This window comes from Nicotiana tabacum, chromosome 10 (genome assembly GCF_000715075.1).
Source record: "Nicotiana tabacum cultivar K326 chromosome 10, ASM71507v2, whole genome shotgun sequence".
In the NCBI taxonomy this organism is placed as follows: domain Eukaryota; kingdom Viridiplantae; phylum Streptophyta; class Magnoliopsida; order Solanales; family Solanaceae; genus Nicotiana; species Nicotiana tabacum.
In genome coordinates, this window is record NC_134089.1 from 110,439,161 (window position 1) to 110,455,459 (window position 16,299).

At 37.4% G+C, this 16,299-nt stretch overlaps 1 protein-coding gene across 1 annotated transcript; it reads right to left on the reverse strand.

Annotated features, from left to right (window-relative positions):
- Positions 1-2,017: 2,017 nt before the first annotated feature.
- Positions 2,018-16,099, reverse strand: LOC142165299 (uncharacterized). The gene is made up of 2 exons (XM_075223880.1): positions 15,994-16,099; positions 2,018-2,289 (listed from the first exon to the last, which is right to left on the reverse strand). Exons 1-2 carry the CDS (start codon positions 16,097-16,099, stop codon positions 2,018-2,020), a joined length of 378 nt encoding a protein of 125 aa, XP_075079981.1.
- Positions 16,100-16,299: the final 200 nt, after the last annotated feature.

The following is a 16,299-nucleotide window of genomic DNA, read 5'->3' on the forward strand; positions in this document are numbered from 1 at the left end:
TTTTTCTTGAGTTCTGGATTTTTAGGGAAGAAAAGTGAAAGCAGTGAAGATTATTTTCGACAAGCTCGCCGGAGAGGAAGAAGATTAATGGCAGTGGATTTGGTCTTCGGCTGGCCGGCGGACCTTCATACCAGGTGCTCGTCCATCTTTCATATGCTCAGCCGTTGTTCCCTCTTTATTTTCGTTCATTCAACCATGCTGCCATAATCCGGTGACTATCACCACGCCTTTACTAGCGTTACCTTGCCGGATATAGATGAAAATGGTCGTCCTTTGCGATGTGGTTGGTTTTGTTCATTGGAAGTATGTAGATCCGGCAGATCTATGACTAAAAATTTCTTTGGCTTTCAGATCTACACCACCACCGGCAAGGCCCGGTGGCGAACGATTGATTGGTGACTATATTTTGTCATCCTCTCTCATTCTTATGTTTCTTTGCAAGCAAATTTGAAAAAGAAAATACGGATAGAAAGTGGCGATATGGACTAAGATAACTAAGATATTATTAAAAGTGGTGATATGGACTTCACCTTGGCATTTTATTTGGTGGGACCTGCTGACTTGGCTACTGACATGGACAAAATATTGGAAGGGTCAGCTGTCACAATATCAAAACGTTAGGGTCGGGGGTAATTTTACAAACTTTGTTAACAGTAGGGATAAATTTGGACGAAAAGTATAACGGGTAGCAGAAGCAAACAATATACCATAGTAGAGGGGCAATTTTGGACCTTTCCCTATAAAATATTAGCCAAAATAATAAAGTTCAAATTATGAATTTTGATATCTTTTAGATGTCTTGATTATTTATTTCAACTGTATAAATCTTTATTTTCAGTTCAAATTCAAAAAAAGAAGCCTAAATAATGTAGTTCTATCCAAGTTGTATTATAAATATTGTCCGAAAAGGATTAGCTAAAAAAGTAACACACCTAAAAAAGTAAAAAAATATAATTTAGTATTCCAAAAAATGTCACATGGGCAGGAAAATCCACGTGGCAGGTGAGTGCATGCCACTTTCCTGGGTGAGATCGTCCAAGGGGGTAACATCTATCAAATAACCAAGAAAGAGGTAATTAAGACCACGAATAGTTTAAGAATGTATCAAGTTTAGGGAGGTTTTAAGGTATTTTGCCGAAATTCTAGACTAGTCAAAAATAGTGGAACAAAAAATGAATATCTCATTCCCCTTCTTGAACGGTGGACTAAAAATATATCTCAAATGACCGTTTGTCCAAAGTCTAATAAGTGCATTCTAAAAATAATTAAAGATAATATTTTTCCCATTCAAATTTATGTCACGTTTTGCTTCACCTAACGTTTTGCAACTTAACTTGTTTGAATAATTCCGATTGGGTGCTTCCTTGAAGCTTGGCCCAACTATATATGGTGTCATTGAGTTCAGCACCCAAGCATGTCCATTGCAAAATAGAAATAATCATTAACAATAAGCCTACAAATCGGAGTTTATTCTGATGCTCAAGTTAATATTCATAAGAGATTACCAGATTGAAAAAATAATAATGATAGAACGCTTCCAATATAATTATATTTTTAAAAAAAATAAACTGTATTTTTGTGGTGATGCATGTTGGTACATATCATATCTCTCGCTACCATACTGTTGTACTTCTTGCTAAGGGCATTTCCAACCTTTACCCCATTTTTTGTTCCCAAAATGGAGATTTTCCCATTTTGGGGACAACTTACTCCAACCATTCCTTCATTTTTTTCCCCAAACTTTTTTATATTCTTCTCTCTCTTCTATATTATATTAATATCTTTCATTTCAATTTTATTTTTTAATTTTCATTAAACAAATTCCATCTTTTATTTTAATTAGTTTGTAATTTCCATTAAAACAATTCCATAAAATTTTAAATAATATAATTTGTAAGCAGTTATTATAGATTAACTAATAATTCAAATAAAAGTGAAACCATTGCGATACAAGATTAATTAAATACATATTACATAATGATACAATTCATTCGAAATACTACATAAATATTCAATTTCAACCTCTAGTATTCTCCCATAAATGATCTATTAATGCATTATGAAGTGCAAAATGAGCATCTTTGTCCTTGATTCTTCTATGTCGAGCTAAAAATTCTTGAAATCGTTGATTTTCATCTACTGTCATTTCTACTGTTGGAGTTGGATCTTCCAAATCATCTTGAATTGGTGCATTAAGATCATGTTCATTCTCGATTATCATGCTGTGCAGTATAATACATGTAGTCATTATATCATGTAGCACTTCTTTCTGCCAAAAACGCGAGGGTCCTGCAACAATTGCAAAACGTTGTTGCAAAACTCCGAATGCACGTTCAATTATAACTTATAATAAAATTAACTTACAATTTTACATAAAAATAATAAATGCACGAAAATTAATTTATCAAAGTTATACACCAAATTTAAGATGTAAATTAATATTATAAAGACATTACATAAATATAATTAGGTATATCTAAAGAGATAAATTAAAAGATTAAATAATAAAATAAAAAAAAAGTGATGAATAATAATGGGGGAGATGAATAGTGTACCCCCATATTTGAGGGAACACTATTCATCCCCCATTTTGGGGACAAAAATGGGAAAGGGTTGAAGCTAAGTTACCCCAAAAATTGCCCCTATTATGGAAAATGGGGGTAAAGTTGGAGATGGCCTAAACAGACTTTTTATTGTGGAAGATTTTCTTTTTAATTACTTGCTTGAGGTCGTAAAAAGTTCCATTTGAATTGACCACTGCTCTAGATCGTCATGACCTAGCTAGAAGCTAGAGCTAATATTGGCGAATATCCTAATATAAATCTTTTCTCACTTTTTGATGAGTTTTTGAATGATGTTGATGAGATTGTTGACTCGTGTTAAAACTATGTTTTTATGCTTAATTAAATGGTTAGCTTGTGCAACCTACGTATTTATTTATCTCATATTCAAATTTCAAAAACAATGACTCTTGTAGTTATACTTAGGTGTGGGCATAATACTGATCAAATCGAAAAAATCGGCCGAACCGTAAATTTCGATTTTTCAGTTTAATTGATTTTTGGGTCGGTGCACGATTTTAAAATTATTAATTTTCGGTTTTTCGATGCAGTTTACGGTTTTTGTATTTCGATTTTCGGTTAAACCGAAAAACCGAAATTTTTGTATTACCCATCTTATTGTCTGCTAAGCTTACTTCTCTGTCCAGATTCACATTAAGTGAAAGAAAGAAAAATTACCAGGGCAACTATAAACACTGATTTAATAATAACACTTGCATAGAATATGTATGGTTTCACCGCATCAATATCTATTGAAAGCCCATATTGCCATTAACATTCAACAACTGAAGCTCGAAGTCGCTCAAAGAATAAGCACTGATAATGTCCTTAATGCAAATCTCAGGTGCCAATGTTCTCAATCACAACACCTTTGTCCATCCTCTTCACAATACCGACAATAACCTTTGATGTTCCTACAAACTATAAATACTTCGCTGTTCCTACAACCGTCTGAAACTGAAAAAAATATAAATCGGAAATAACCGAATCAAACTTTGAAAAAATTGCACCGAACCGTAAATACTTTGGTTTGATTTGGTTATTAATATTACAAAATTGAAAATCGATTTACCGAACCGTACTTTTATAATAACCGACTGATGCCCACCCCTAGTTATACTGGAGTAGTACTGTTCAACCATGAATGAGGATAAAATTACATTATGGAAAGTTAATATTCTTTCCCAACCAATACCAGTATTTCATTAGCCATAAACATTGCTACCGGTAGTTGGGTATCATGCCCGAATTTTAAGTAAAGTCGATCAAGAAATTGAATATATATATATATATATATATATATATATATATATATATAAATACGGCAGAATCCAGTATCACTCTATAAAAAAATCATTAAATTTGTTCAAAAATTAAATTCATAATTCAATTACTAGCATTTGAAATCCTTATCTTAAAATCTATAACGCTTAAAGTTCAAATTTTTGATTTGTAGTATCTGAATATCTTTCAGCAGGGAGTTTAGAATGCTTGGTTGGGATGAGTATGGAGTAATTTTATCTTGGATCTTCTTTAGCATGCCCCGAATCATTCTATTACTTTTTTTCTAGGTATTGAGGATTAAAAGATAAGTTGCAATAAGGGCATACTCACACATGTGACTTGCACGTGTGTGGTAGTTAGGCTGTTAGAAGACTGTTAAATATTGTTTAGGCATGTACAGTGAAATTAGAAATCAGAAATCAAATTACTTCTTTTCTTCTCCTTCTTCATTCTCTGAATTCTCTAGAAGCTAGGGTTTAATTGTTCATGCAAACCTAGAATCTATCATGGTATCAGAGCGGGTTGTTGTAAATTCGTAAGATCTGAACATCGAACACTATTAGAAGCTTCAATTTGATCGGCCATGGGAGAAACGACGAGTCTTCGAATTGATCACAATCATCCTCTATTTTTAACATCTACATACATGCCTGGAGTTGCATTGCACGATATTAAGCTCACCGGGTCTGAAAATTATTGTCACACCTCCTTTTCACTACACCCGTAAAGGGTACAATGGAGTTTTTTTCAATTTAAGTGACAATCGAAATGGGATTATATTTATTAAAATTCAGAGTTGCCACTTGGGATAATTTATGGTGTCCCAAGTCACCCGTTCAAATCCCGAATCGAGGAAAAGATTGACTCTGTATTACAGTCCGCGAACCAGAAATTCGGGTAAGGAATTCTATTAACCCGGGCTCCGTGGTTCTAGCACGATCACTCAACTATTATTATTGGCCTAATTATCTGATTTTAAAACACTTTTAAACCTATGTGCATTTTTACTTTAAAATCGCTTTTATTAAATTTAGGAAGATTTCAACGTTATACAAAACACGTCTTTGGATCACGCCACATGAAATGCACCCGCGATCCGCGACATATTTTATTTAACATTGTCATGATTTGGATTTGGGTCACATGAAATGCACACCCGAGTTTAGGAAGGTAAATAATTAAAATAACGCGCCTAAAGCAACTACGCGTTTGCAATTTTTGTAAAGGCCATGGAAATTCAACTAGGTGACATGCCTCGAATTCTAAGGACCAAAACCAAATTAATTAAAACGAAGGCCATACAATTATGATTTTATTTGACATGGCGCGCCTCGAACTATTCTATCCTAAGGGGTTGCTAGATTATAAAGTGAGGGCCATACTTTATGCAATTGGTCATCATGAACACCTCCAACGCTAAAGAAAACGATGAATTAATTAAACGGCTACTAAGATCGCAACTACCCAAATGTTAATGGACAAGGGTTCTATTGTGGTCCAAACTAAGGGAATATATTTTAATAAATGAAAGAGGCTAACGGTGTGAAATTAAAATTTGGGCCCAGCATGCGGCCCTATAGCCCACAGACGTGAGATTGTTCTGAATTACAAGTTAATATTGATCCAAACTGGCCCATAAGAGATCCCAAATTTAAACAAAGGCCAGCTTCAACCAGCGATGAGTTCCTCAGTTCGATTCCACACAACAATACAGAGGTCAATCCTTTGCATTTCATTTTTTAAATTATCAAACAAATGGGAGACAGTGATCTTGACTATTTAAGTCATTTCCTAGACAACTGCACATCACTATTTTATCCTTCAAAAGACAACTTGACTTCTTTTGCTTATTGAATTATTCCTAAGGCTAAATAATTTGAGCTTCAACATTACCAATAGATCATTAATCACAGGAAAACTCAGATGCACCAAATCGAGATAGCCATTCAATTGAGTATTCTAGAAAGGAGTAAAAAATGTTATTTAAATCCTCACGCATACTTATTTTACTAGATGATGTACAGATTTAAACATGATTCAATCGCATTTGTCATATATACATCAATAAGTGTTCTTCTATAACCCATTTTTCATGTTGTGAATCTTCATTCCAAATGATTCTAAAAAAAATGAAAATTAACTTGTAAAGTAACAAGAGATTTAAGTTAACATATCCCGCACTAACGTGCTTGACAACAGTTCTTCAAAATTCTACATCCACCATGTGCAATCAGTAGTAAATTCCAATAGTCACACTAAACGATAACTGCACTTCTATCACAAGACTCAAATTTGAGATCAAAACTAAGCTAAGAATGAATCCTAGATCACATCTTGATCCTTGATATAGGTAAGCAGACATTTAGTAACATTGAGACCCACTACACAAATCAAACATCAGAAGTTATGGCCCTGAACTATCCATTCCATTGCATGCAAGGTTCAAATCCATACCATAGTAGCCTTGAAATCCTTACTTAGTACATATTTAAAAGAATCAACTACATTTAAAAAAATTCAAGTACTGACCTTAAACAAACAAGTAATACAAATGACTATATTTTAAGAAGCCAAACTAAGATGGATATCAACTAAACTACCATGTCACATGATTTTAAAATTCAGTCATTGATCACATATCCGTGGTTCGAAGGGCAGTAAGTTAAAAAGAAAACAAAGTGGACAAATAAGCTAATCTATGAACCAACTAATGGTGAATATAACTCAAAGATCCAGATCTTCATTTCTAATTCCAAATCAAGCATTACAGTTAAGGAGAATGCAGAAATGCATACCTGAATATCAGCAAAAAACCAGAAATTAGCTTGAAACTTTAAAAGGAAGCAGCAATAATAGACGAACAGCAATAGAAACAAACCCCATCTCCCAATTCGAACGACAATCTAACCCAGATGAATCAGATTAGCTATCAGAAACCGTAAAACTTCAAAAGTTGCAAGAGATTTCAATGGAACAGTAATGAACAATTTAGCCGTTTGTATTTTTTCAGAATTTTCTATCACTTCCCCCTCTCTTTTTTTCAACCTCTATCTTTCATCCTTTAAATAGGCAGCCAATTAGTGCATTCACCATTACCAATTCCCTTTTCCCCATTTTTATTAGTTGATTCCACTTAAACCTTATCTCTATCTTATCTTTAGTGTATTCACAACCCTACCACTATAGAAACTTCCTAAGTTAGGTAAACACTTGAATAGTTTTGAGAATTAAACCTACACTAATCAACTGATTATTACATACAAATAAGCAAGAAACTACCCAAATTATACGACTAATCCTAGTTAAATTGACTAAGTGATTAAACAAGATATGACTTTAGAATTTTAAACAAGCTGACAACAAAGCAGTTTGAAAAACAAAACAATGAACAGAAGATATTTTAAACCGGAGGACTGGTCGAATTTCAACTGAAATCGACCAGAGAAAAGAAACAGAGATGGGGAAAGACGAAAATTAGAAATATACCAATGAGAATAATCACAAAATAGGAACGAGCTCACGCTACATTTGAACTTGCAATTGATAATCCAGTTTGGTCCTCAAATAATGTCAATCGTTTGTTCTTTGCCAAGAACAAACGAGCATCATTATTTTGTGACCAAACCATCCTGAATACTTGAGAAAACTTGAAGGAGTAGTCTTGCATGTCTGAATTTGGCTTTGGGCTTTTATGGCTCGAACCCCAGATTTGAAATTCGAAGGGTTCAGGCCATGTTCGAGGGAAACAGAGTAAGGATTTGGGAAGAGGGGGTCTTGATGATCATGGGGTGTAATTTTGGAGGTGAACGGAGGCGCCGCCGCCACCGGAAGGTGGTGGGGAATGGTGGCGGCTGCTAGGGTTTATCCCTTTAAATCAAAATTCGAGAAATTCCAAGGATGTTCGAAGGAAGTGAAGTTGGGATTTGAGAAGAGGAAGTTGTGATGGTTCTGGGGTATATTTTTGGTGGTGAACGGAGGCGGCATCGCCGGCGACAAGCGGTGAAAATTAGGACGGCGGGTCTCTAGGGTTTGGGGAATTGAGAGAGACGAGGGTGACTGAGGAGGGAGGGGGGCTGAAGGGTCTGGGTATATTAAAATCCACGATTTAATTAGGGCCGTTGGATGATTGGAATCCAACGGTTCCGATTGAATCCTTAATCGAAACGGGGTCGGTTTGACTAAGTAGGGGGGAGGGGCGGTTTGGTTCTGGATCGGGTCGGGGTCAGGTTAATGGGCGATGTAGTGGACCATTTGATCAAATGATATCGACGGTCCTGATCAAAACTTGTCAAACGACGTCGTTTGGGTGGCAATGGGGCTGGACCGGGTAAGGGGACGGGTTTGGGCTAGGTCTATCTGGGTTTTGGGAGGGGTATTTGATTTGGGCTTGGGATTTTAATTAAATTGGCCCAACTTCTGATTTCTTTTTTATTCCTTTCCTTTTCTTTTTATTTCAAAAGTATTTTTCTTCTCAAAATAAAAATAAAACCTTAATTAATCCCTAAACCAAATTATTCTACTAAATTAACTTAATTATCTCTAAATAATAATTACCACAACTAATTAAATACCAAATAAAAAGAAAATTGCCAAAATTCGAAATTAAAATGCAACATGACTATTTTTATGATTTTTTCTATTTTTGTTAAACAAATTAATGTACTAATTGATCTAAAAATATAAAAATTAAATCCTAAACGCATATGCAATATTTTTGTATTTTTTATGATTTAAACAAAAATGCAAACAATAACAGGAAATGCCACAAAAAATCCACAAAATTGCGAGCAATGAGAAAAATTGTTTTGTTTTGAATTATGGGAATAATTCATATAGGGCAAAAATCATGTGCTCACAGCTGCCCCTCTTTGCCCGGAAACACGAAGAGTTTTTGTGCAAAGATAAAGTGAGCGGATACGGGCAATTTTTGCCCATTTGAATACTCCGTGGGAAGCATTTTTTGAAAGAATCTGACCGAACCTCTCCTTCAAAGGTTTCCTACATATCCTTGGCTATAAAGGAATCAGGTCAGTGTAGTTCGGGAAGTTTCGGTAGCTGGGACTACCATGAAGCTGTGATTTCACTGTTGTTGCTGCTGCTACTGCTTACTGACCTCCTTATTACACCATGACAAAATAAAAGAAACTAGACTAAACTACGATTTATGAATTATAAAGATTTATTTTGTATCTTCAAACTTGGTCTTGCAGTTTCTGCCGCTTGTTTGACTTGTATTCTCCAAGCGAGATTCCTTTATTGCATGTCTTGAAGGGTATTCTGAGGTGCTTTCCCTTTGTTTTTCAGGCGGGTGCCTGATTGCTGAACCCTTAACCGTCTTCCTTTGACTGCTATTGCCTTTCCTTGGTTATTCAGGTGGGTTCTTGATTGCCAATATTTGAATTGTGTTCCCTTCCTATGAAACTCGAATTGCTTTCCCCTTGAAACTTGAACTGTCTTCCTTTGACCATTGTCGCCTTCCCTCTGTTCTCCAGGTGGACTCCTGATTACCGAACTTGAATTGCTTCTTCCCTTCATTCTCTAGGCGGACTCCTAATTACCAACATTTAAACTGCTTCCCTTCGTTCTCCAGGCGGGCTCCTGATTACCAACACTTAAACTGCTTCCCTTCGTTCTCCAGGCGGGCGCCTGACTGCTAACACTTAAACTGCTTCTTCCCTTCGTTCTCCAGGCGGGCTCCTGATTACCAACACTTGAATTGTACTTCTTCCCTTCATTCTCCAGGCGGGCTTCTGATTACTGAAACTTGAACTGTATTCCCTTGCTCTCCAGGTGGGTGCCTGACTGCTGAAACTTGAATTGTATTCCCTTTCTCTCCAGGTGGGTGCCTGACTATTAAAACTTGAATTGTATTCCCTTGCTCTCCAGGTGGGCGCCTGATTGCTGAAACTTGAACTGTCTTCTTCTTGAGACTACTTTTATTTGACTTGTCCTCCCTTGTTTTTCCAGGCGGGTGCCTGATTGCTTGGGTATGAACTGCATTCTATTCTTTGAAACTAGTGTTGTCCTTCCCTGCTCTTCAGATAGGCACCTGACTTCCAAAAAATAGACAAAAAAAGAAAATTTTCTGCCCCAGTTTGGTAGCCGGGCATATCCGTGAGTGTTAATTCAATCATGCTACCAAATATCTATAAGAATTTGAAATCTAGATCCCATTATCCAGGAGGGTCCTAAAAACTTCTAGTAAAATGCCTGTTTCAACGCTACATTATATCTTCTAAAGGTATGATTTCTGTTGAATCTTGTTATTTAAGATAGTCTTAGAACTCATCCCATTATCCAGGAGGGTCCTGAAAATCGAAATCAAGTTTTATCTTAAGAGTGACAATTTTAAGGCTGAATTATACTCCCTTACAGTAGAACTTACGCTAAATCTTGTTATCTAATGAAACTCTTAAAGCTAGGTCCCATTATTCAGGAGGGTCCTGAAATGTCGAATTGAATCCTATTCTAAAAATGAAAACTTCAAAGCCAACTTACATTTCTTTTGGGGTAAGACTTATGCTAGATCTTGTTATTTATAATTGTATGAATTTTAACTAAGTCCCATTATCCAAGAGGGTCCTGAGAATTTTGCGATCAAACCTGCTTGGTACTTGCTTTCCTTATGGGGGTCTTTCCGAAACAAACGAAATTTTTGCCCCTGTTTCAAATCAAAGAAAATCTTGTCAGTTTAAAATGTGGTGGTTAATTATGGCATTCTTGCTGAAGGTGGTTCTTTCTTCACCATGCTTTGCTTTGACTGGCTGCCTTGAGCCGGTCGAGAATTGTTTGACCTTCTAATTTATCCTTAACCCCAGGAACCTAGATGATCTGAATGATCTACACCCCAACCGTTGTTTTTCATTTCTGACCTCTGTATCTCCCGCTACATTACTGAACCATTTCACCGATTTAACTTTTGCTTACACTCTATGTCCTACTTTTCATCACACTATCTCTGGCATGTCCTAGCCGCATTTTGCTTCGTGCAATTTCGAAATTGGTATTAAACTTTGAAATTCCTTCTTATTTGTTGAAACAAGGCTAACCTTGGAAGAGCTTTAGAGAAGTAAAATTAACAGCAATGAAATGCGATGATTTTGAGAATTAAAAATAAAGATGTAAATCCAAATTTGGATGACTATTGGAGAGAGAAAAAGAAACTTATCTGAGTGGAGTAACTGGCACCAATAATCATGGTATGCATTTTGGATTAATCAACTCAGTCTAATTAACCAATCACTTTTCCAATTGTTTTACTTTGTGCTCCAAGATCTCCGCAACCCGATGTTTACTTTCCGCCAGCTTACAGACCTTGTTCGGCTTGCAGTGCCCTGAAGGATTTTCACCGACAAACCTCTCTTATTTGTTCATTCCTCAATTCCTTGTCGCCTCATGGTGCCCGTGAAGGTTTTCACTAATAAGACTCTCTCATTTTTACTTTCTCTCAGCTTTCGTCGCCTCATGGTGCCCATGAAGGTTTTCACCAATAAGACTCTCTCATTTTTTGATTTCTCTTGCTTAAACTGGAGTGTTGCCCTAATATGAATCCTCTTTACTTGCTTGACTTGGCATCTCTCGAAGACTGATCGAGAGGTCTTTCTTTGAACGACAATGTGGGCTCTTTGGATATGTTTGGAAAGAAAAGGGTATCAAAAAGGGTCAAAGCAACTTAAATGGGTCAAAATTACAACTTTTGGAATCTGATCTCTTACCACCATCACAACTTCTGTCCTAGTTTCTTGCTTGGGAATTTATGATTTTTATTTTGATATGATATGACCGAGCCGTGAGGATGCCTACGTATCCTTAACAGGAATTAGGTCAAACGTAGTTCACACCTGAATTTCTTTGTTTTCTTGTATTTTCTCTTTTCGCTTCTTTTCTTTTCTCTTTTTTTCTTCTTTTTCTTTTCTTTCTTTTCTCTCTTTTTCGTTATTGATTCCAAAAGAGGGGTATAAAATAAAATAAATAAGGTTCAAAAGGGGAAACAAAGGGTAGAGTGTTTATATAGAAGAACAAATTGCCTTCGTCATTCCAATCTTCGAAACAATGCCAAGTACAAACAATCAACAATTAAACCAAAGAAATCATACATAATATCTCTTGACTGCATCAGAATTGATAGCCATGTCTACACATTTGCCTTCGATATCTGTTAGATACAAAGCACCATTGGACAACACTTTTGTTACAATGAACGACCCTTGCCAATTTGGGGCGAACTTGCCCTTCGCTTTGGCCTAGTGTGGAAGGGTGCACTTTAATACTTGCTGACCCACTTCAAACTTTTGGGAACGCACCTTTTTGTTATACGCTCTCGCCATTCTCTTTTGATATAACTGGCTATGACACACTACTGCCAATCTTTTTTCATCAATAAAACTCAACTGCTCCAAACGGGTTTTGACCCACTCATCATCATCAATCTCAGCCTCAGCGACAATCCGAAGGGATGAGATTTCAACTTCCATAGGTATCACTGCTTCAGTGCCATATACCAACAAATAAGGAGTTGCACCTACTGAAGTACGGACAGTAGTGCGATAACCCAGCAATGCAAAATGGTAATTTTTCATGCCATTGCCTGGAACATTCTATCATTTTCCGAAGTATCTTCTTTATATTTTTGTTGGCTACCTCGACTGCTTCATTCGCCTTGGGATGATATGGGGTGGAATTGCGATGTGCAATCTTAAACTGCTGACATACCTCTTTCATCAAATTAATGTTAAGATTAGCACCATTATCCGTGATGATCACCTTTGGGATTCCAATCGATAGATGATATTTGAGTGAACAAAATCAACCACTGCTTTCTTGGTTACAGACTTGAAAGTTTTAGCCTCAACCCACTTGGTGAAATAATCAATGGCTATCAGAATGAATTTATGCCCATTGGATGCTGCTGGCTCAGTTGGTCCAATGACATCCATGCCCCAAGCAACGAAGGGCCATGGTGCTGACATTGTGTGCAATTCCAATGGTGGAGAATGAATCAAATCTCCGTGTATCTGGCACTGATGATATTTGCGCACAAAATTGATACAATCTCGCTCCATGGTGAGCCAATAATAACCTGCTTGGAGAATTTTCTTCGCCAACACATATCCGCTCATATGTGGTCCGCAAACTCCCGAATGTATTTTGGACATGACAGTCGTAGCTTGTCTAGCATCTATGCATCTTAACAATCCAAGGTCTGGTGTTCTTTTATACAAAACTCCTCCACTGAAGAAAAATCCACTTGCCAACCGTTGAATTGTTCTCTTTTAATCCCCCATGGCTTGCACCGGATATACCCCCATTCTGATGTACTCCTTAATATCATGGAACCACGGTTCACCATCAAGTTCTTCTTCCACCATGTTATAGTAAGCATGCTGATCTCGGACTTGAATATGTAGATGATCGACATAAGCTTTGTCCGGATGGTGCAACATTGATGCCAAGGTAGCCAAATCATCGGCCACCTCATTATGGACCCTTGCAATATGCCTGAACTCTACTGATTGAAACTGTTGACAAAGATCATGCAAACATTGTCGGTATGGTATGAGCTTTAAATCCCGTGTTTCCCATTCTCCTTGAATCTGGTGCACCAGAAGATCCGAGTTTCCCAAGACCAAGACTTCCTAGACATCCATGTCTACAGCTAGCCTTAAACCCAAAATGCATGCCTCGTACTTAGCCATATTGTTGGTACAATAGAAACGAAGCTGAGACGTAACAGGATAGTGATGCCCTGTTTCAGAAATAAGCATAGCCCCTATTCCAACTCCTTTCATGTTGGCAGCCTCATCAAATAAAAGTTTCCAACCTGGTTTTTCAATCTACTCCAGTTCGTCAATATGCATCACCTCTTCATCAGGAAAATAAGTTCTCAATGGATCGTCTCTTTATCGATCGGGTTCTCGGCCAAATGATCGGCCAATACTTGGGCTTTCATCGGGATCCGAGTCACATAGATGATGTCGAACTCCGTGAGCAAAATCTGCCACTTCGCAAGTCTTCTTGTGGGCATAGGCTTTTGAAAGATATACTTCAACGTATCCAAGCGAGAAATAAGGTAAGTAGTGTAGGATGACAAATAATGTTTCAGTTTCTGTGCTACCCAAGTTAGGGCGCAATATGTCCTTTCCAGGTGAGTGTACTTAACCTCATAAGCCGTAAACTTCTTGCTAAGATAGTAGATGGCCTGTTCCTTCCTGCCAGTGCTATCATGCTGACCCAATACACAACCAAATGAATTTTCTAGGACTGTCAAGTAAAGAATCAAAGGTCTCCCTGGTTCTGGTGGAACCAGCACAGGTGGGTTTGACAAGTATCCTTTTATCTTATCAAATGCTTCTTGACACTTATCAATCCACTTGACCTCAACATCCTTCTTCAGCAACTTGAAAATAGGCTCACAAGTTATCGTGAGCTGAGCAATAAACCTGCTGATATAGTTCAACCTCCCTAATAAACTCATCACCTCAGTCTTATTCCTTAGAGGCGGCAATTCTTGGATAGCTTTGATCTTTGGCGGGTCCAACTCAATGCCTCAACGAATGACTATGAATCCCAACAATTTTCCGGATGGAACACCAAATGCGCACTTGGCAGGGTTAAGTTTGAGGTTGTACCTGCAAAGCCTTTCGAAAAATTTCCTCAAATCTCCGACGTGGTCAGCCTGCTGCGTCGACTTTATGATTACATTATCTACGTATACCTCAATCTCCTTGTGTATCATATCATGGAACACAGTAGTCATTGCCCTCATGTAAATTGCCCCAGCGTTTTTCAAACCAAATGACATTACTCGGTAACAATAAGTTCCCCATGGCATGATGAATGCCGTCTTTTCCGCATCTTCTTTATCCATTAAAATCTGATGATACCTTGCATAGCAATCCACAAAACATCTAATCTCACGCTTGGCGCAATTATCGATCAAAATGTGGATGTTGGGTAGTGGGAAATTATCTTTTGGACTTGCTTTGTTGAGATTGCGGTAATCAACGCATACACTGATCTTGCCGTCCTTCTTTGGTACTGGCACAACATTATTTAACCAAACGGGATACCGTGTGACCCGAATGACCTTTGCGTCCAACTGCTTAGTGATTTCTTCCTTAATCCTCACACTCATATCAGTTTTGAACTTTCTCAATTTTTGCTTGACGAGAGGGAATGTCGGGTCAGTGGGTAACTTGTGGACCACTAAATCAGTGCTTAAACCTGGCATGTCATCGTATGACCATGCAAAAATATCTTTGTATTCAATCAGGGCTTTGATCATCTCTTCCCTGATCTTTGGTTCAATGTGGACACTTATTTTAGTCTCTCTGATATTATCTGTGTCCCCTAAATTGATGGCTTCTGTATCATTCAGGTTGCGTTTGGGTTTTTCTTCAAAGTGATTTAATTCCTTACTAATTTCTTCAAAGGCATCTTCCTTATCATATTATAATTCGTCATCACACTCTACTTCTTGAATTATTTTTTCAGAATCAGATTGATTTTTAAGACTGGGTTGAGGATTCCTCACGCATGCCATGTCATTAGAACCAGCGTAAAAAGAACTGTATAGAAAAGAAAAGAAAAACAAAAGGGAAGCTATCAGGAATGATGAAGAAAGGGAAATTGCATTTCTTTGAATGATAAAAGATAACAAGGTTTGCACACTCAAACAGACTGAAAGATAAAAAAAATCTAGATTACAACCCTGGAATAACCCAGACAAACTGAAGGAAAATCAAAATAAACTACCAAAACTCCTTTCGAGTGGGAAGAGGAGTGACTTTCCAATTATGAAGCTTTGTTTTTGGCCCAACGAATTGAATTTCTGCGTTGCTAGAACCTTCACTACTTTCCACCATGTTCATATCGTCGAACAACTTCTCAAATCCTTCAATTAAATCCTTATCAAGATCAATCACAGGATTGGGAATTGTTGTTATTGGTCATTTTCTGGTACCAAACTTGACAAATGATCTGGAGAGATGTGGGACTGGCTTTGGAAGGACCCATGCCCTCTGTTTTAACTTTCTGGCTCTTCTTATGTCTATGGCAGTGGGCTTGAATCCCAGACCAAATGTTCCCAAGTTTTCAGGAAGAGACACCGGCTGTATGATGCCTTGCAAAGATGAGCCCAAACCTTTACCAAGTACAAAACCATTCTTCAGCATCTCATAGGCCACCACGACTGATACGGCGGTTATCTTCAGATTTGGAATGTATTTCCCCTCTGGAACTTTCTCTACCACCATCGTGTCAAAAACCTGGTAGACCCACGATCCCTTGTGATCTTCCACTTTAATGAACGGTACAATGGCATCGCTGTGAGCGCATAAATTGTCTTCGCCATGCACAACTATTTCTTGTCTATCCCATTCAAATTTGACCACCTGGTGTAGTGTTGATGGGACTACTTTAGCAGCGTGAATCCATGGGCGACCTAACAGCAGAT

Excerpts from the sequence above, each read along its gene's own strand:
- LOC142165299 (XM_075223880.1), bottom strand. The coding sequence starts at position 16,099 with ATGGTGGTAGAGAAAGTTCCAGAGGGGAAATACATTCCAAATCTGAAG. Across the intron at positions 2,290-15,993 it reads GAAGAATGGTTTTGTACTTG|GACCCTCGCGTTTTTGGCAG; the intron begins GTAAAGGTTTGG and ends CAATTGTTGCAG.